General features: G+C 39.1%; 1 protein-coding gene across 1 annotated transcript in view; it reads left to right on the top strand.

Moving 5' to 3' along the window:
- The window catches only part of LOC110504485 (transforming growth factor-beta-induced protein ig-h3), a 33,073-nt gene extending 14,117 nt beyond the window's left edge, over window positions 1-18,956 (top strand). Inside the window, exons 8-17 of the mRNA XM_036969872.2 lie at window positions 132-344; window positions 740-877; window positions 1,244-1,386; window positions 12,923-13,059; window positions 13,604-13,734; window positions 16,050-16,174; window positions 17,632-17,734; window positions 17,861-17,910; window positions 18,075-18,102; window positions 18,186-18,956. Coding sequence (XP_036825767.1) covers window positions 132-344; window positions 740-877; window positions 1,244-1,386; window positions 12,923-13,059; window positions 13,604-13,734; window positions 16,050-16,174; window positions 17,632-17,734; window positions 17,861-17,910; window positions 18,075-18,102; window positions 18,186-18,247 — 1,130 coding nt within the window. The 3' untranslated portion in view covers window positions 18,248-18,956. The remainder of the gene's footprint in view (window positions 1-131; window positions 345-739; window positions 878-1,243; window positions 1,387-12,922; window positions 13,060-13,603; window positions 13,735-16,049; window positions 16,175-17,631; window positions 17,735-17,860; window positions 17,911-18,074; window positions 18,103-18,185) is intronic.
- Window positions 18,957-21,787: the final 2,831 nt, after the last annotated feature.

The following is a 21,787-nucleotide window of genomic DNA, read 5'->3' as shown; positions in this document are numbered from 1 at the left end:
GAGATATATATTGGATATAGAACAGGGAGATAGATATTGGATATAGAACAGAAAGATAGATATCGGAGATGGGAACCCAATGACTTATTAACGTGAACTAAGTTCTACTTGTGTCTGTACTCTCCATCCAGACCTGCTGAACTACCACATCCTGAAGAACATGCAGTGTGCAGAGTCCATCACATCTGGTACTCCCCTGGAGACCCTACAGGGGACCGTTCTAGAGGTGGGCTGTGATGGGGCTGACATGACCCTCAACGGGAAGGCCATCATCCAGAAGAAAGACCAGCTGGGGACCAACGGGGTCGTCCACTACATCAACGAGCTCCTCATCCCAGACTCAGGTAATTCAAACCAGAGCAATAGATAGCCGTCTGCATATGACTTGGAGTCAAACTATTGGACCTCTAACAAGCTCCTCATCTCAGACAGGTATTGAAAACCAGAGTCTTAAATTGAGAGTTGCGTCAACGCCAAATTTAAGCCTCTAATCCAAACCAATGAATCCTTGCCTTCTTTTATGAGATGATTAGTAGTGATGAGTCACGTCTGAAAAGGACTCTGACTGTCATAGGAGTTGAAAGTCAAGTCTAAGTGTGTCTGTCTGGAATGCTACTGCACTGAATATGAAGTGGATTCTAACTCGATGGTTCATGTTGAGACAAGACCTCCACGCTACTTATGAAGAGTCTCTCTGTTCAATGAGAAATGTTCATTTATGTACTGATCTCTTTTTAAGCTAAGACTTTGTTGGAGCTGGCCCAGGGATCTGCCGTTACCACAGCGACCAAGCTGTTTGTTGATGCTGGTCTTGGCTCCCACCTTTCTGGCTCAGAGGCTCTGACCATCCTGACCCCTCAGAATGAAGCTTTCAAAGGTAACATCGATCGATGGCGCTCTCTCTCTCTCTCTCTCTCCATCTCTCCCCATCTCATCTGTCTCTGTCTCTGTCTGTCTGTCTCTCTCTCTCTCTCTCTCTCTCTCTCTCTCTCTCTCTCTCTCTCTCTCTCTCTCTCTGTTTGTAGCCCTCCCTCCCTCCCCCCCCTCTCTCTCTCTCTCTCTCTCTCTCTCTCTCTCTCTCTATGTATGTATCCCTCCCTCCCTCTCCCCCCTCTCTCTCTCTGTATCCCTCCCTCCCTCCCTCTGCCCTCTCTCTGTGCTAACAAACAGCAGTGACTTGAGCCATGATTCTTGACCCATTTCATTGAATCAATCTGATAAATTCTGTATCTATTGTTAACAGAGGGTGTGACAATGACTGGTGACCTGAAGAAGCTGTTGAAGAACCACATCCTGAAGGAGCAGCTGTCTTCCGGGTCACTGTACTACGGGCAAGAGCTAGAGACTCTGGGAGGAATCAAACTCAGAGTGTTCGTCTACCGTAACGTAAGTACCCCGTAGGAGCGACAGCTGGCATTAGACGGTATAAAAGCAGAGGTGCAGATTGACCAATTGAGCTGAATTAAGAGAATGAGCACAGTTGTTCTTCTGCAAAAAAGACAACTAAGTACAGAGATTAGCCTCTTCCTAAGGGTTAACTCATTATGTAGATTACCCTCTTCCTAAGGGTTAACTCATTATGTAGATTACCCTCTTCCTAAGGGTTAACTCATTATGTAGATTAGCCTCTTCCTAAGGGTTAACTCATTATGTAGATTAGCCTCTTCCTAAGGGTTAACTCATTATGTAGATTAGCCTCTTCCTAAGGGTTAACTCATTATGTAGATTACCCTCTTCCTAAGGGTTAACTCATTATGTAGATTAGCCTCTTCCTAAGGGTTAACTCATTATGTAGATTACCCTCTTCCTAAGGGTTAACTCATTATGTAGATTAGCCTCTTCCTAAGGGTTAACTCATTATGTAGATTACCCTCTTCCTAAGGGTTAACTCATTATGTAGATTAGCCTCTTCCTAAGGGTTAACTCATTATGTAGATTACCCTCTTCCTAAGGGTTAACTCATTATGTAGATTAGCCTCTTCCTAAGGGTTAACTCATTATGTAGATTAGCCTCTTCCTAAGGGTTAACTCACTATGTAGATTACCCTCTTCCTAAGGGTTAACTCATTATGTAGATTAGCCTCTTCCTAAGGGTTAACTCATTATGTAGATTACCCTCTCCCTAAGGGTTAACTCATTATGTAGATTACCCTCTTCCTAAGGGTTAACTCATTATGTAGATTACCCTCTTCCTAAGGGTTAACTCATTATGTAGATTACCCTCTTCCTAAGGGTTAACTCATTATAGAGATGACCCTCTTCCTAAGGGTTAACTCATTACAGAGATTACCCTCTTCCTAAGGGTTAACTCATTATGTAGATTACCCTCTTCCTAAGGGTTAACTCATTATGTAGATTAGCCTCTTCCTAAGGGTTAACTCATTATGTAGATTAGCCTCTTCCTAAGGGTTAACTCATTATGTAGATTAGCCTCTTCCTAAGGGTTAACTCATTATGTAGATTACCCTCTTCCTAAGGGTTAACTCATTATAGAGATTAGCCTCTTCCTAAGGGTTAACTCATTATGTAGATTAGCCTCTTCCTAAGGGTTAACTCATTATGTAGATTAGCCTCTTCCTAAGGGTTAACTCATTATGTAGATTAGCCTCTTCCTAAGGGTTAACTCATTATGTAGATTACCCTCTTCCTAAGGGTTAACTCATTATGTAGATTAGCCTCTTCCTAAGGGTTAACTCATTATGTAGATTACCCTCTTCCTAAGGGTTAACTCATTATGTAGATTAGCCTCTTCCTAAGGGTTAACTCATTATGTAGATTAGCCTCTTCCTAAGGGTTAACTCACTATGTAGATTACCCTCTTCCTAAGGGTTAACTCATTATGTAGATTAGCCTCTTCCTAAGGGTTAACTCATTATGTAGATTACCCTCTCCCTAAGGGTTAACTCATTATGTAGATTACCCTCTTCCTAAGGGTTAACTCATTATGTAGATTACCCTCTTCCTAAGGGTTAACTCATTATGTAGATTACCCTCTTCCTAAGGGTTAACTCATTATAGAGATTACCCTCTTCCTAAGGGTTAACTCATTACAGAGATTACCCTCTTCCTAAGGGTTAACTCATTATGTAGATTACCCTCTTCCTAAGGGTTAACTCATTATGTAGATTAGCTTCTTCCTAAGGGTTAACTCATTATGTAGATTACCCTCTTCCTAAGGGTTAACTCATTATGTAGATTAGCCTCTTCCTAAGGGTTAACTCATTATGTAGATTACCCTCTTCCTAAGGGTTAACTCATTATGTAGATTAGCCTCTTCCTAAGGGTTAACTCATTATGTAGATTAGCCTCTTCCTAAGGGTTAACTCATTATGTAGATTACCCTCTTCCTAAGGGTTAACTCATTATAGAGATTAGCCTCTTCCTAAGGGTTAACTCATTATGTAGATTAGCCTCTTCCTAAGGGTTAACTCATTATGTAGATTAGCCTCTTCCTAAGGGTTAACTCATTATGTAGATTAGCCTCTTCCTAAGGGTTAACTCATTATGTAGATTACCCTCTTCCTAAGGGTTAACTCATTATAGAGATTAGCCTCTTCCTAAGGGTTAACTCATTATGTAGATTAGCCTCTTCCTAAGGGTTAACTCATTATGTAGATTAGCCTCTTCCTAAGGGTTAACTCATTATGTAGATTACCCTCTTCCTAAGGGTTAACTCATTATGTAGATTAGCCTCTTCCTAAGGGTTAACTCATTATGTAGATTAGCCTCTTCCTAAGGGTTAACTCATTATGTAGATTAGCCTCTTCCTAAGGGTTAACTCATTATGTAGATTAGCCTCTTCCTAAGGGTTAACTCATTATAGAGATTACCCTCTCCCTAAGGGTTAACTCATTATGTAGATTACCCTCTTCCTAAGGGTTAACTCATTATGTAGATTACCCTCTTCCTAAGGGTTAACTCATTATGTAGATTACCCTCTCCCTAAGGGTTAACTCATTATGTAGATTACCCACTTCCTAAGGGTTAACTCATTATGTAGATTACCCTCTTCCTAAGGGTTAACTCATTATGTAGATTACCCTCTTCCTAAGGGTTAACTCATTATGTAGATTAGCCTCTTCCTAAGGGTTAACTCATTATGTAGATTACCCTCTTCCTAAGGGTTAACTCATTATGTAGATTACCCTCTTCCTAAGGGTTAACTCATTATGTAGATTACCCTCTTCCTAAGGGTTAACTCATTATGTAGATTAGCCTCTTCCTAAGGGTTAACTCATTATGTAGATTACCCTCTTCCTAAGGGTTAACTCATTATGTAGATTACCCTCTTCCTAAGGGTTAACTCATTACAGAGATTACCCTCTTCCTAAGGGTTAACTCATTATGTAGATTACCCTCTTCCTAAGGGTTAACTCATTATGTAGATTACCCTCTTCCTAAGGGTTAACTCATTATGTAGATTACCCTCTTCCTAAGGGTTAACTCATTATGTAGATTACCCTCTTCCTAAGGGTTAACTCATTTTGTAGATTACCCTCTTCCTAAGGGTTAACTCATTATGTAGATTAGCCTCTTCCTAAGGGTTAACTCATTATGTAGATTAGCCTCTTCCTAAGGGTTAACTCATTATGTAGATTAGCCTCTTCCTAAGGGTTAACTCATTATGTAGATTAGCCTCTTCCTAAGGGTTAACTCATTATGTAGATTACCCTCTTCCTAAGGGTTAACTCATTATAGAGATTAGCCTCTTCCTAAGGGTTAACTCATTATGTAGATTACCCTCTCCCTAAGGGTTAACTCATTATGTAGATTACCCTCTTCCTAAGGGTTAACTCATTATGTAGATTACCCTCTTCCTAAGGGTTAACTCATTATGTAGATTACCCTCTCCCTAAGGGTTAACTCATTATGTAGATTACCCTCTTCCTAAGGGTTAACTCATTATGTAGATTACCCTCTTCCTAAGGGTTAACTCATTATGTAGATTACCCTCTTCCTAAGGGTTAACTCATTATGTAGATTAGCCTCTTCCTAAGGGTTAACTCATTATAGAGATTACCCTCTTCCTAAGGGTTAACTCATTATGTAGATTACCCTCTTCCTAAGGGTTAACTCATTATGTAGATTACCCTCTTCCTAAGGGTTAACTCATTATGTAGATTACCCTCTTCCTAAGGGTTAACTCATTATGTAGATTACCCTCTTCCTAAGGGTTAACTCATTATGTAGATTACCCTCTTCCTAAGGGTTAACTCATTATGTAGATTAGCCTCTTCCTAAGGGTTAACTCATTATGTAGATTAGCCTCTTCCTAAGGGTTAACTCATTATGTAGATTACCCTCTTCCTAAGGGTTAACTCCTTATGTAGATTAGCCTCTTCCTAAGGGTTAACTCATTATGTAGATTACCCTCTTCCTAAGGGTTAACTCATTATGTAGATTACCCTCTTCCTAAGGGTTAACTCATTACAGAGATTACCCTCTTCCTAAGGGTTAACTCATTATGTAGATTACCCTCTTCCTAAGGGTTAACTCATTATGTAGATTACCCTCTTCCTAAGGGTTAACTCATTATGTAGATTAGCCTCTTCCTAAGGGTTAACTCATTATGTAGATTAGCCTCTTCCTAAGGGTTAACTCATTATGTAGATTAGCCTCTTCCTAAGGGTTAACTCATTACAGAGATTACCCTCTTCCTAAGGGTTAACTCATTATGTAGATTAGCCTCTTCCTAAGGGTTAACTCATTACAGAGATTAGCCTCTTCCTAAGGGTTAACTCATTATGTAGATTACCCTCTTCCTAAGGGTTAACTCATTATGTAGATTAGCCTCTTCCTAAGGGTTAACTCATTACAGAGATTACCCTCTTCCTAAGGGTTAACTCATTATGTAGATTAGCCTCTTCCTAAGGGTTAACTCATTATGTAGATTAGCCTCTTCCTAAGGGTTAACTCATTATGTAGATTAGCCTCTTCCTAAGGGTTAACTCATTATGTAGATTAGCCTCTTCCTAAGGGTTAACTCATTATGTAGATTAGCCTCTTCCTAAGGGTTAACTCATTATGTAGATTAGCCTCTTCCTAAGGGTTAACTCATTATAGAGATTAGCCTCTTCCTAAGGGTTAACTCATTATGTAGATTAGCCTCTTCCTAAGGGTTAACTCATTACAGAGATTAGCCTCTTCCTAAGGGTTAACTCATTATGTAGATTACCCTCTTCCTAAGGGTTATCTCATTACAGAGATTACCCTCTTCCTAAGGGTTAACTCATTATGTAGATTACCCTCTTCCTAAGGGTTAACTCATTACAGAGATTACCCTATTCCTAAGGGTTAAACTCATTATGTAGATTACCCTCTTCCTAAGGGTTAAACTCATTATGTAGATTACCCTCTTCCTAAGGGTTAACTCATTATGTAGATTACCCTATTCCTAAGGGTTAACTCATTATGTAGATTAGCCTCTTCCTAAGGGTTAACTCATTATGTAGATTAGCCTCTTCCTAAGGGTTAACTCATTACAGAGATTACCCTCTTCCTAAGGGTTAACTCATTATGTAGATTAGCCTCTTCCTAAGGGTTAACTCATTACAGAGATTACCCTCTTCCTAAGGGTTAACTCATTATGTAGATTACCCTCTTCCTAAGGGTTAACTCATTATGTAGATTAGCCTCTTCCTAAGGGTTAACTCATTACAGAGATTACCCTCTTCCTAAGGGTTAACTCATTATGTAGATTAGCCTCTTCCTAAGGGTTAACTCATTATGTAGATTAGCCTCTTCCTAAGGGTTAACTCATTATGTAGATTAGCCTCTTCCTAAGGGTTAACTCATTATGTAGATTAGCCTCTTCCTAAGGGTTAACTCATTATGTAGATTAGCCTCTTCCTAAGGGTTAACTCATTATGTAGATTAGCCTCTTCCTAAGGGTTAACTCATTATAGAGATTAGCCTCTTCCTAAGGGTTAACTCATTATGTAGATTAGCCTCTTCCTAAGGGTTAACTCATTACAGAGATTAGCCTCTACCTAAGGGTTAACTCATTATGTAGATTACCCTCTTCCTAAGGGTTATCTCATTACAGAGATTACCCTCTTCCTAAGGGTTAACTCATTATGTAGATTACCCTCTTCCTAAGGGTTAACTCATTACAGAGATTACCCTATTCCTAAGGGTTAAACTCATTATGTAGATTACCCTCTTCCTAAGGGTTAAACTCATTATGTAGATTACCCTCTTCCTAAGGTTTAACTCATTATGTAGATTACCCTATTCCTAAGGGTTAAACTCATTATGTAGATTACCCTCTTCCTAAGGGTTAACTCATTATGTAGATTAGCCTCTTCCTAAGGGTTAACTCATTACAGAGATTACCCTATTCCTAAGGGTTAAACTCATTATGTAGATTACCCTCTTCCTAAGGGTTAACTCATTATGTAGATTAGCCTCTTCCTAAGGGTTAACTCATTATGTAGATTAGCCTCTTCCTAAGGGTTAACTCATTATGTAGATTACCCTCTTCCTAAGGGTTAACTCATTATGTAGATTACCCTCTTCCTAAGGGTTAACTCATTATGTAGATTAGCCTCTTCCTAAGGGTTAACTCATTATGTAGATTACCCTCTTCCTAAGGGTTAACTCATTATGTAGATTAGCCTCTTCCTAAGGGTTAACTCATTATGTAGATTAGCCTCTTCCTAAGGGTTAACTCATTATGTAGATTAGCCTCTTCCTAAGGGTTAACTCATTACAGAGATTACCCTCTTCCTAAGGGTTAACTCATTATGTAGATTACCCTCTTCCTAAGGGTTAACTCATTATGTAGATTAGCCTCTTCCTAAGGGTTAACTCATTACAGAGATTACCCTCTTCCTAAGGGTTAACTCATTATGTAGATTAGCCTCTTCCTAAGGGTTAACTCATTATGTAGATTAGCCTCTTCCTAAGGGTTAACTCATTATGTAGATTAGCCTCTTCCTAAGGGTTAACTCATTATGTAGATTAGCCTCTTCCTAAGGGTTAACTCATTATGTAGATTAGCCTCTTCCTAAGGGTTAACTCATTATGTAGATTAGCCTCTTCCTAAGGGTTAACTCATTATAGAGATTAGCCTCTTCCTAAGGGTTAACTCATTATGTAGATTAGCCTCTTCCTAAGGGTTAACTCATTACAGAGATTAGCCTCTTCCTAAGGGTTAACTCATTCTGTAGATTACCCTCTTCCTAAGGGTTATCTCATTACAGAGATTACCCTCTTCCTAAGGGTTAACTCATTATGTAGATTACCCTCTTCCTAAGGGTTAACTCATTACAGAGATTACCCTATTCCTAAGGGTTAAACTCATTATGTAGATTACCCTCTTCCTAAGGGTTAAACTCATTATGTAGATTACCCTCTTCCTAAGGGTTAACTCATTATGTAGATTACCCTATTCCTAAGGGTTAAACTCATTATGTAGATTACCCTCTTCCTAAGGGTTAACTCATTATGTAGATTAGCCTCTTCCTAAGGGTTAACTCATTACAGAGATTACCCTATTCCTAAGGGTTAAACTCATTATGTAGATTACCCTCTTCCTAAGGGTTAACTCATTATGTAGATTAGCCTCTTCCTAAGGGTTAACTCATTATGTAGATTAGCCTCTTCCTAAGGGTTAACTCATTATGTAGATTACCCTCTTCCTAAGGGTTAACTCATTATGTAGATTACCCTCTTCCTAAGGGTTAACTCATTATGTAGATTAGCCTCTTCCTAAGGGTTAACTCATTATGTAGATTACCCTCTTCCTAAGGGTTAACTCATTATGTAGATTAGCCTCTTCCTAAGGGTTAACTCATTATGTAGATTAGCCTCTTCCTAAGGGTTAACTCATTATGTAGATTACCCTCTTCCTAAGGGTTAACTCATTATGTAGATTAGCCTCTTCCTAAGGGTTAACTCATTACAGAGATTACCCTCTTCCTAAGGTTTAACTCATTACAGAGATTAGCCTCTTCCTAAAGGTTAACTCATTACAGAGATTACCCTCTTCCTAAAGGTTAACTCATTACAGAGATTAGCCTCTTCCTAAGGGTTAACTCATTACAGAGATTACCCTATTCCTAAAGGTTAACTCATTACAGAGATTACCCTCTTCCTAAGGGTTAACTCATTATGTAGATTACCCTCTTCCTAAGGGTTAACTCATTATGTAGATTACCCTCTTCCTAAGGGTTAACTCATTATGTAGATTAGCCTCTTCCTAAGGGTTAACTCATTATGTAGATTAGCCTCTTCCTAAGGGTTAACTCATTATGTAGATTAGCCTCTTCCTAAGGGTTAACTCATTATGTAGATTAGCCTCTTCCTAAGGGTTAACTCATTATGTAGATTAGCCTCTTCCTAAGGGTTAACTCATTATGTAGATTAGCCTCTTCCTAAGGGTTAACTCATTATGTAGATTACCCTCTTCCTAAGGGTTAACTCATTATGTAGATTAGCCTCTTCCTAAGGGTTAACTCATTATGTAGATTAGCCTCTTCCTAAGGGTTAACTCATTATGTAGATTAGCCTCTTCCTAAGGGTTAACTCATTATGTAGATTACCCTCTTCCTAAGGGTTAACTCATTATGTAGATTAGCCTCTTCCTAAGGGTTAACTCATTATGTAGATTAGCCTCTTCCTAAGGGTTAACTCATTATGTAGATTAGCCTCTTCCTAAGGGTTAACTCATTATGTAGATTAGCCTCTTCCTAAGGGTTAACTCATTATGTAGATTACCCTCTTCCTAAGGGTTAACTCATTATGTAGATTACCCTCTTCCTAAGGGTTAACTCATTATAGAGATTAGCCTCTTCCTAAGGGTTAACTCATTATGTAGATTAGCCTCTTCCTAAGGGTTAACTCATTATGTAGATTAGCCTCTTCCTAAGGGTTAACTCATTATAGAGATTAGCATTTTCCTAAGGGTTAACTCATTACAGAGATTACCCTCTTCCTAAGGGTTAACTCATTATAGAGATTACCCTCTTCCTAAGGGTTAACTCATTATGTAGATTAGCCTCTTCCTAAGGGTTAACTCATTATGTAGATTAGCCTCTTCCTAAGGGTTAACTCATTATAGAGATTAGCCTCTTCCTAAGGGTTAACTCATTATGTAGATTAGCCTCTTCCTAAGGGTTAACTCATTATAGAGATTAGCCTCTTCCTAAGGGTTAACTCATTATGTAGATTAGCCTCTTCCTAAGGGTTAACTCATTATAGAGATTAGCCTCTTCCTAAGGGTTAACTCATTATGTAGATGACCCTCTTCCTAAGGGTTAACTCATTATGTAGATTAGCCTCTTCCTAAGGGTTAACTCATTACAGAGATTACCCTCTTCCTAAGGGTTAACTCATTATGTAGATTACCCTCTTCCTAAGGGTTAACTCATTATGTAGATTAGCCTCTTCCTAAGGGTTAACTCATTACAGAGATTACCCTCTTCCTAAGGGTTAACTCATTATGTAGATTACCCTCTTCCTAAAGGTTAACTCATTACAGAGATTACCCTCTTCCTAAAGGTTAACTCATTACAGAGATTAGCCTCTTCCTAAGGGTTAACTCATTACAGAGATTACCCTATTCCTAAAGGTTAACTCATTACAGAGATTACCCTCTTCCTAAGGGTTAACTCATTATGTAGATTACCCTCTTCCTAAGGGTTAACTCATTATGTAGATTACCCTCTTCCTAAGGGTTAACTCATTATGTAGATTACCCTCTTCCTAAGGGTTAACTCATTATGTAGATTACCCTCTTCCTAAGGGTTAACTCATTATCGAGATTACCCTATTCCTAAGGGTTAACTCATTATGTAGATTACCCTCTTCCTAAGGGTTAACTCATTATAGAGATTACCCTCTTCCTAAGGGTTAACTCATTATGTAGATTACCCTCTTCCTAAGGGTTAACTCATTATGTAGATTACCCTCTTCCTAAGTGTTAACTCATTACAGAGATTACCCTCTCCCTAAGGGTTAACTCATTATGTAGATTACCCTCTTCCTAAGGGTTAACTCATTATAGAGATTACCCTCTTCCTAAGGGTTAACTCATTATGTAGATTACCCTCTTCCTAAGGGTTAACTCATTATGTAGATTACCCTCTTCCTAAGGGTTAACTCATTACAGAGATTACCCTCTCCCTAAGGGTTAACTCATTATGTAGATTACCCTCTTCCTAAGGGTTAACTCATTATGTAGATTACCCTCTTCCTAAGGGTTAACTCATTACAGAGATTACCCTCTCCCTAAGGGTTAACTCATTATGTAGATTACCCTCTTCCTAAGGGTTAACTCATTATGTAGATTACCCTCTTCCTAAGGGTTAACTCATTATAGAGATTAGCCTTTTCCTAAGGGTTAACTCATTATGTAGATTACCCTCTTCCTAAGGGTTAACTCATTATGTAGATTACACTCTTCCTAAGGGTTAACTCATTATAGAGATTAGCCTTTTCCTAAGGGTTAACTCATTACAGAGATTAGCCTAAATACACTATTCCTAACTATATACAAAGCGTTATTGTGCTGTTTTCATATTTACAATGAACAGTTTATGGCTGGTCATCATTTTCTCCAAATGAGTGACAGAAGGAGGCAGTCTGATTGGTGGACTTTTACCCCCGAAACATGTTTTCATCCAATGACACGAGAGAGAGAGAGAGTCCCTCTACAACATCCTCATACTGTAGAATCGTTATCCAGAATGTTGTTTCACACCGTTTTTCACAGCTCTGCTCTGTTCTCTCCTGGGTGGCAGATGAAGGTTGTCCTGGCAGCAGCTCTCACATTTCTACTTTGCAATGGAATTTCCAGATGACCACAAGAAGCTTTTTTTCCACAGAGAGGGAGACCACTTGCGAGCCATCATTTCAGAGTGAAGGGCAGACAGGAAGGAATCCAAGTGTGTCCCTAATGGCACCCTATTCCCTATATAGTGCACTACTTTTGGCCAGGGCCCATATGTCTCTGGGCAAAGGTAATGTTCCCTCTTAATTTTTTGGGACACAGAGCACATTTCAAGTCTGCTGAGCACATACTTCTGTGCAACTTCCGGCACGCTTTTACTGTAAACTCTGAGGCTGTACCTACTTTAAGTTACAGTTTTAACAGTGGTCAAGTAGGCTACTGTGGCCATTTGATTATAATGTAGTCCTACCAGAGTGACCTACCATCAAAAACAATGGAGAAAATGCATCCCATAACATTTTAACATGGAATTAGCTGTTCTGTCATAGCAGCAAATGTGTGGTGTTCAATGTTGGCCTACATCCCATGAGACTTTTGAAATCAACATGCAGGGCTTGACCTTTAACCTGTTTATCCACTTGTCCTTCAGACAAGGAGGTGACTGAACATGTTGTGTTGTTTGATGAAAGAAACCACTTGACAACATACAAATCATTATTATTCTCATACCATTATTAGAGAGAAACAGACACAAGTGAAACGTTGATAGTGTTAACTAAAGGGGACAAGTAGAAAGTTGAGTGGAGTTCCATCTTGCTGCATGCCCGTGTGCAGCTTAGAGGGAACACTGGTCCAACCCACTGCCCTATATAAATAATAGGATGCTATTTGGAATGTTGTCATGGTGACAGGTAAAACAAACAAAACAAACAAACATCTCTCTCTCTCTCTCTGTCTCTCTCTCTGTCTCTCTCGCTCTCTCTCTCTATCTCTCTGTGTGTCTCTGTCTCTCTCTCGTTCTCTCTCTGTCTCTCTCTCTCTCTCTCACTCTCTCTCTCTCCCTCTCACTCTCTCTCTCTCCCTCTCTCTCTGTCTCTCTCTCTCTCTCTCTCTCTCTCGCTCTCTCTCTCTCTCTCTCTCTCTCTCTCTCTCGCTCTGTCTCTCGCTCTCTGTCTCTCTCTCTCTGTCTCTCACTCTCTCTCTCTCTCTGTCTCTCTCTCTCTCTGTCTCTCTCTCTCAAAATAACAGAGCCTGTGCATAGAGAACTCCTGTATCGTTGCCCACGACAAGATCGGCCGTTTCGGTAGCATGTTCACAGTCGACAAAGTCCTGACTCCCCCAATGGGCACCATCATGGATGTCCTGAAGGCTGATAACCGATTCAGGTGAGAGTCAATGAATCAGTGAGTGATTCAATGAAAAGGATTACCAAGTTTGTCCTCAATAATATCTTGAGGCAATATAAATTCAATTTCATAAGAGCAAGAACAGACATGTAAGCATATGAGCAAAAAAATATAGTAGCTTCTGCCTACGTACCACAGCGTACGTTCTGTAGCTCGATATCCTGAGAAGTCCCTCCAAGAGTCTAATGTTGTATCCAGACCTGAAAGGCACCATGTTGATTCATTTCCACCCACATTCAGAGATATGTTCTGTTTACTCTGTATCTTTTCACTACCAGTGATCTGTTCTGTTCTGCCATGATTCAACTCATACATGTTCGGTAAATTTGGCACATCAGAAACCACAACTCATCGATGCTTTTTAAACTTTCCTATTAGTCAACTGTTTAAGTACTGTTTCTTCCTCTGAATATTTTAATTTTAATTTTTAAACTGTGTGTGTGTTGGGAATCAGTCAGTTGTCAAGCCTTCTTTCATCCTCTTGAGGAGGGTCTTTCTAAGTGTGCATTCCCTTCTGTTCCAGTCTGTTGGTCGGTGCCATCCAGACGGCTGGCTTGACAGAGCTGATGAACCAGGCCGGTCCCCATACCGTGTTCGCTCCCACCAACGATGCTTTCAGCGCCTTGCCAAAGGCTGACCTCAACAAACTCATGAGTAAGGACATCCCTGGCTCCAGACATTCTAGTTTTTCTCAAACAAAACCAGTCTCAAACAAGAACAAAGGGTTGAGGTCTGGAAATGTAAGACTAGGATAATTATAACAGATACCTCTCTGCCATATGTGCTCTATCACATGTATGCCATATGTAGTGTATGCCATATGTAGTGTATGCCATATGTGGTGTATGCCATATGTGGTGTATGCCATATGTAGTGTATGCCATATGTAGTGTATGCCATATGTAGTGTATGCCATATGTGGTGAATGCCATATGTAGTGTATGCCATATGTAGTGTATGCCATATGTGGTGAATGCCATATGTGGTGAATGCCATATGTAGTGCATGCCATATGTAGTGCATGCCATATGTATGCCATATGTGGTGTATGCCATATGTGGTGCATGCCATATGTAGTGTATGCCATATGTAGTGTATGCCATATGTGGTGAATGCCATATGTGGTGAATGCCATATGTAGTGCATGCCATATGTAGTGCATGCCATATGTGGTGCATGCCATATGTAGTGCATGCCATATGTAGTGCATGCCATATGTGGTGTATGCCATATGTGGTGCATGCCATATGTAGTGTATGCCATATGTAGTGCATGCCATATGTGGTGCATGCCATATGTAGTGTATGCCATATGTAGTGCATGCCATATGTAGTGTATGCCATATGTAGTGCATGCCATATGTGGTGAATGCCATATGTAGTGCATGCCATATGTAGTGCATGCCATATGTAGTGCATGCCATATGTGGTGCATGCCATATGTAGTGCATGCCATATGTAGTGCATGCCATATGTAGTGTATGCCATATGTAGTGCATGCCATATGTAGTGTATGCCATATGTAGTGTATGCCATATGTAGTGTATGCCATATGTAGTGTATGCCATATGTAGTTTATGCCATATGTAGTGCATGCCATATGTAGTGTATGCCATATGTAGTGTATGCCATATGTGGTGAATGCCATATGTAGTGCATGCCATATGTAGTGCATGCCATATGTAGTGCATGCCATATGTGGTGCATGCCATATGTAGTGCATGCCATATGTAGTGCATGCCATATGTAGTGTATGCCATATGTAGTGCATGCCATATGTAGTGTATGCCATATGTAGTGTATGCCATATGTAGTGTATGCCATATGTAGTGTATGCCATATGTAGTTTATGCCATATGTAGTGCATGCCATATGTAGTGTATGCCATATGTGGTGTATGCCATATGTAGTGTATGACATATGTAGTGTATGCCATATGTAGTGTATGCCATATGTAGTGTATGCCATATGTAGTGTATGCCATATGTAGTGCATGCCATATGTAGTGCATGCCATATGTAGTGTATGCCATATGTAGTGCATGCCATATGTAGTGTATGCCATATGTAGTTTATGCCATATGTAGTGCATGCCATATGTAGTGTATACCATATGTGGTGCATGCCATATGTAGTGTATGCCATATGTAGTGCATGCCATATGTAGTGTATGCCATATGTAGTTTATGCCATATGTAGTGCATGCCGTAGTGTATACCATATGTGGTGTATGCCATATGTAGTGAATGCCATATGTGGTGTATTTGGGTGTCTGGCATCCTTCCTTAACCAAACTGTGAACAGGTTTCACGACTGGCTTTGCAAAACAAATCACTTTAAAATAAAAAATAAAAATCAGTGGCACCTAAGGACAACTTGATTTGGCCCACAGTGAGAATATGTTCGGCAGACAGACAGAACTATTGGAATGAACCTAATAACCTATCTACACCCAGGAAATGATGACACGATGGAATGCATCTTGGATGCTGCCACACGTATGAATGCCAAACAGCTGTGGTTAACAGGAGCCAGTTGTTCAGTTACAGTATGACCTACCTACAGTATACTGGAGCTACAATTACACTCGTTTTGGGTATATAAAATCATTTATAAAAATAAATAAACAGTGCTGTTTGTTAATGATTGCCCTGACCATTTCGCAACAACTGTTTAGATGAGCAGGACACGTGTATACAAATAACATTAGCATCATGTTGAATAACTTCATGTTCAATGACTTGGCCACAGCAATAAGAATGTAGCTGTAATGCTAAAGTATATGCCAAGTACCTTAACTCATCAGTTCCGTGTTGCATCTTGCACAACTGATTACTTTTCACTTTTTAATCAATGTTCATTCTTCAGTTTTTTTGTGTTTTAGTTTTCCTAATTCTTCTGTTTGTAAATGTCTAGACCATAGAGATGCAACATGGTCCGGTAGGTGTTCTAATATCAGCTTGTTGTCTAGGCAACCCCAAGGAGCTGGCCAGTGTGTTGAAGTACCACATGGCTAAGGAGATTCTGGTCAGTGGAGGAGTGGGCTCCCATACCAGACTGAAGCCTCTGCAGGGAGACAAGCTGGAGCTGAACATGGTACAGTAGGCCCTTATGACTGTTTGATCCTGGAACACAAGATCCTAGAACAAGTTGATCCTAGAACAATTTGATCCTAGAACAATTTGACCCGAGAACAATAGGATCCTAGAACAATTTGACCCTAGAACACATGATCCTAGAACAATATGATCCTAGAACAATTTGATCCTAGAACACATGATCCTAGAACAATAGGATCCTAGAAAAATGTGATCCTAAAACAATGTAATCCTAGAACACATGATCCTAGAACAATATGATCCTAGAACAATTTGATTCTAGAACAATTTGATCATAGAACACATGATCCTAGAACAATTTGATCCTAGAACACATGATCCTAGAACAATTTGATCCTAGAACACATGATCCTGTAACAATGTGATCCTATAACACACATTTGATATTGATACTACTAATGTAATCAGTACTATCATGTACTACATTGTAATACCAGGACTAACATGTACTACCATGTAATATCAGTACTACCATGTAATATCAGTACTAACATGTAATATCAGTACTACCATGTAATATCAGTACTACCATGTAATATCAGTACTACCATGTAATATCAGTACTAACATGTAATATCAGTACTACCATGTAATATCAGTACTAACATGTAATATCAGTACTACCATGTAATATCAGTACTAACATGTAATATCAGTACTAACATGTAATATCAGTACTACCATGTATTATCAGTACTACCATGTAATATCAGTACTAACATGTAATATCAGTACTACCATGTAATATCAGTACTACCATGTAATATCAGTACTACCATGTAATATCAGTACTACCATGTACTACCATGTAATATCAGTACTACCATGTAATGTCAGTACTACCATGTAATATCAGTACTAACATGTAATATCAGTACTACCATGTAATATCAGTACTAACATGTAATATCAGTACTACCATGTAATATCAGTACTAACATGTAATATCAGTACTACCATGTAATATCAGTACTAACATGTAATATCAGTACTAACATGTAATATCAGTACTAACATGTAATATCAGTACTACCATGTAATATCAGTACTAACATGTAATATCAGTACTACCATGCAATATCAGTACTAACATGTAATATCAGTACTAACATGTAATATAAGTACTAACATGTAATATCAGTACTACCATGTAATATCAGTACTACCATGTAATATCAGTACTACCATGTAATATCAGTACTACCATGTAATATCAGTACTGACATGTACATGTTTTTCTTTTAATTGATGATTTTGTTTTCAGTGGAGAAAAGAGGTACTTATTTTGTTGTGTACTTCTATTGCTTACATCATTTGTGTACAATGTATTGATATACATTCTTTCAACATGACTTGATTGTCTTGAACCCCTGTTATGAAAATATTAAGTTTAATCTTATATATATATATACCCTGTATCTTTTTCTTCTTCAGAGGAACCAGACCGTGTACATCAACAAGGTCCCAGTGGTTGAAGCCGACTTGATGGCCACCAATGGAGTTGTCCACGCTGTGGGAGCCATCATAAAGCCACTGCGTAAGAGCAATCGCTTCACTGTCCATGAAGACCGAATAAACCATCTCACATTACTGTATATAACGTACTGTATTATCCTCCAATTGTCATTCCAACTCTGTCTTGTTCTCTCTCTATGTCCTCCAGCTCCTAAGGTTGACAGGGAACAGGCTGATGCCCCCGTCTCTTCCATGAGAGTAAGACATTTATAGACGGTTAACTTATCACGTCTCTTTTGACTGTCTTAGTAGATGATCGTTTTTGTAAATCCGCAGCTATGTGAATGTTCATTATCTTAAAAATATGTGTTTTTGTATTTGTAAATGTATATCTAAATATTGTTGAATTCCTTTCTTCACAGACGGACTCAAGAATCGGAGTAAAAAATGGTAACTACTCTCTGATCTATATTGCTCAGTGTCTTTTGTTGAACTGGCGTTAAATGTTGTTATGATCTTTGTTTTTGTTTCAGATGACCTCTTCCAGAAGGTCAGGAAAAGTCTCTCCAGCAGGACGATGAGTCGCGTCCAGTAAAACAAATTTTAAGAGGAGAAAAAAACCAAACATAATTGCCTACAGTACATCAACACAAAATCAGGGGATTGTTACTTTTGTTGATGGAAAATATTCTTATTTGGAACTCTAAAAGGGAGTCTTATCGATCTAATTTAGTCAAAGAGGATCAATAATAAACCAGCATTAGATGAACACAGAGATGGGATATCTCTTAGTGGAATATGTTATATAATTGCTTTCATATACCAAAAACCGAAGATTTGAATTGAAATAGAATTAACTTTGTCTGTTTTCTTTCATGTAAAAATGGTCAACCCCAAAAAAAAAAAACAGCAACTAGCTATGACTACATGTACTGTAGTTTTATCAGTGTTTTGAATGTTCACACGTGACTTCTGTTTTTAAATGTAAACGCAGAGCAGATTTTTTTGTTTGTTGAGAAATGTATACTGTATTTTGTTTTGATATGATAGATGTAGCATGTTTTGCATGTTTAGGCTGGAACGGAAAAGCTATTCGTGCACACGCAAATGAAGGTTGAAGTCATGGCCTCTTCGGTTCTGATTCTCTTTCACTTTTTTTGTTGTCATTAAACCTAATGAAAACAATAATGCACCCACAGTCAAGTCACATGCTTTCCATGTGTAACAGACTGTAGCAATATAATTTTGTGTGGAAACCAAAGAGCAATGGTGGCACATTTCAAAAATAAAATGTTCATTTTGTAGCCCCGGAATTTGTTTGGATTTCTTAAAACTTCTATCCATGACAACACGTCAGTGTTTCAAGATATTGGCACGGCAATTGTGTATATTATATCATATTATCTGTGTTCCGAATGGCATCCTATTCCCTTTATAGTGTACTACAAGGGCTCTGATCAAAGGCAGTGTACTGTATAGGGAATAGGGTGCTGTTTGGGACGTAGCCTATCCAATGTCTGAGAACAATGTCTTCCTTCTGTTTGAATTAAACCAACTCCTGCTGAAAACCGCCCTCACAGATCCTTCAGTAGAACAAAGTCAACACCTCAGTGTACAGGAACTGAAAAGGACATTTTTTTTCTCATCCATGTGATTGTGATATCAATAATACTTGAATCCAAGACCAATACTTTCAATTCACCACTCACTAACATTGACTTTAATGTTAAGTTATAACATCTTTTTGAAGTTTATGTATTTTCTCTGGAGGGAGAAAAGGAAGAATTGTTATCTGTCAAGAAATTAGAACATAGGAACCCTTACTGTGAGTTCCGGTTTCTTGGTTGAGCCTCAGGAGAGGGACCGTGTATAAGAATGTTGTAAGGTAGAGCGAGAGAGAGAGAGAGGGAGAGAGAGAGAGAGAGAGATATGTGTGCAATAGCCAGCTCCCAGTTGGCAGGCCTCCCGGCAAATGATCCGGAACAATGAATGAAACATTCCAAAGTGTTTTACACTCTGGAGCAGACACTACCAAGCTGTTGGAGCTACAGGGGGCAGAGAGACCACTGGCTAGGAGCCCTGGTCAGGAACTGAAGGCCACTGACTGGTCTGCATGCCAAGAAACAATTTAACAAGTCTAAATATTGTGAGACAAATTATGGAGGTCACGGCACTTATTAGAGTTCTGGAATTCCCACCGGATTCTGGAACTCTCTCTAATGTCAGAGTTCTGATTTGATAAGAGACTTGTTGCTCAAGGTAACAGATGGAGCAAAGAATGTCCGGAAGAGTCATTGTTGTTACATCCTTACTATTACATCAGTAACCAAACATGTAGAGACTTAATGTTGTTGCTGGATGTCATGTAGTTTATTACATGCTACTAGTAGCCTACAGTATATTGTTTCAGCAAGACATGGTAGATTGGCACACCATTTTAAATGCAAAAGTCATGCAAGTTGAGAGGGTTTTCTATGTCAATGTAACCATTGTTTAAGTTCAAGCCTCTGTTTCAGTCCTTCTTTACCTAAACTGTGCCCTCCTGGACCATGAGGAAGTCAGCCTAGCGCCCGTTATTCCCCTGTAATAAGGAACACATGTGGTACTATTACAAACACATTGGCTTTAGTACTGCTTTCACCTCATGTATTCCTCTACTGGTCCTGTTCCCGTGGCTTTAACACTTCTTCGAGACACCTAGCCATAACATTATCATGCCTGAAGACAGCTGTTACCCTTCCTAGGAGAGGAAAGACAGGTAGCTTACTAAGCCTAAGAGCTTTGTTCTTCCTATATTAAAGTTGTAATTCCAACAGTGATCACTCATCTCTGACAGAGCAGGATGTTTCACCGACATCAGCGAAGAGGGTGTTTTGACTTAACATTCACCAGTTATACCTACATATCTCTCTATACACTGGTCCAAGATCAGTTTGTGCTCTATTTCCAACTCCTAAAGGTCATTTTGATGACCATTTTGATGATCATAAAAGTTGGCAAGAGAGCACAAACAGATCCTTGTTATAATACGATCCTGTCATTCTCTCTGTATTGATAGAGGCAGATGTTTCTCACCAGAACAGAAGGCCTTCAGCCCCTGTACAATGGTTGACCTGTGGTCCATCTGTTACCCCCCCTGATATACCCCTTATTAACATGACCAGTGGCCCACTTATGTCAAGAGGAGAACACCCAAGATGCGGCCGGGAATTTGGGGAACAGATCGAATGGGTATTGCATCTCCTGTGTTACATGTGAGAGCTGTCAATAAAGATCACACAAACCAATTAATTTCCTTTCATCAAAGGGAGAGTATCTGTCTATGGGTGATTTGTAGAGTATGGAGCTTATAGGCTAAAAGCAGAGCCTATAGGCTAAGTAAATAGATGAGGACTTAAGAGTAAACTGTAGGCCTATTTTAAACCTTGAATGAAAGAATCGAACTTAAAGGAGAGATAAAGGAGATGAGTGAAAACAACAAGGCAAAATAGGTTTTCTGTTCATCAGGTCTTGAAATACAGTATCACCATGTCCCTTCCATCTGTTATTGACATTGCTGTGTACTTACATTCTGATCCAGGAACGCCTTCCCTCGCAGTTCTGTTTCCGCCTGTTGAAATTCTAGACCCGTTGTAAGGGGGTTGGTTTCCTCCGTCTCCCCAAGAGCATTACCCGGACTGCTTTTCATTCTGAGGAGACAGTGGACACATGGTTCTCCCATAGGTTACTGCTGTAACATTGTTCTTGTCTTATGTCTCTCTTTATTTTATTTTATTTAACCTTTATTTAACTAGGCAAGTCAGTTAAGAACATTTTATTTTATTTACAACGACGGACTACACCGGCCAAACCCGGACGACGCTGGGCCAATTGTGCGCCGCCTTATGAGACTCCCAATCACGATCGGTTGTGATACAGCCTGGAGTGTGGCGTTGTCTCTCAAATCAAATCTAACTTTATTTGTCACATGCGACGAATACAACAAGTGTAGACTTTACCGTGAAATGCTTTACTTTACAAGCTCTTAACTAACAGTGCAGTTCAAGAAGAGTTAAGAAAATATTTACCAAATGATCGAAAGTAAAAAATAATAAAAAATAACACAATCACATAACAATTACGAGGCTATATACAG

Source organism: Oncorhynchus mykiss, chromosome 25, assembly GCF_057628025.1.
Source record: "Oncorhynchus mykiss isolate SJ-2025 chromosome 25, ASM5762802v1, whole genome shotgun sequence".
Taxonomy (NCBI): domain Eukaryota; kingdom Metazoa; phylum Chordata; class Actinopteri; order Salmoniformes; family Salmonidae; genus Oncorhynchus; species Oncorhynchus mykiss.
Note: the sequence above shows the minus strand (reverse complement) of the source record. Positions and strands in the feature narration are given on the sequence as shown.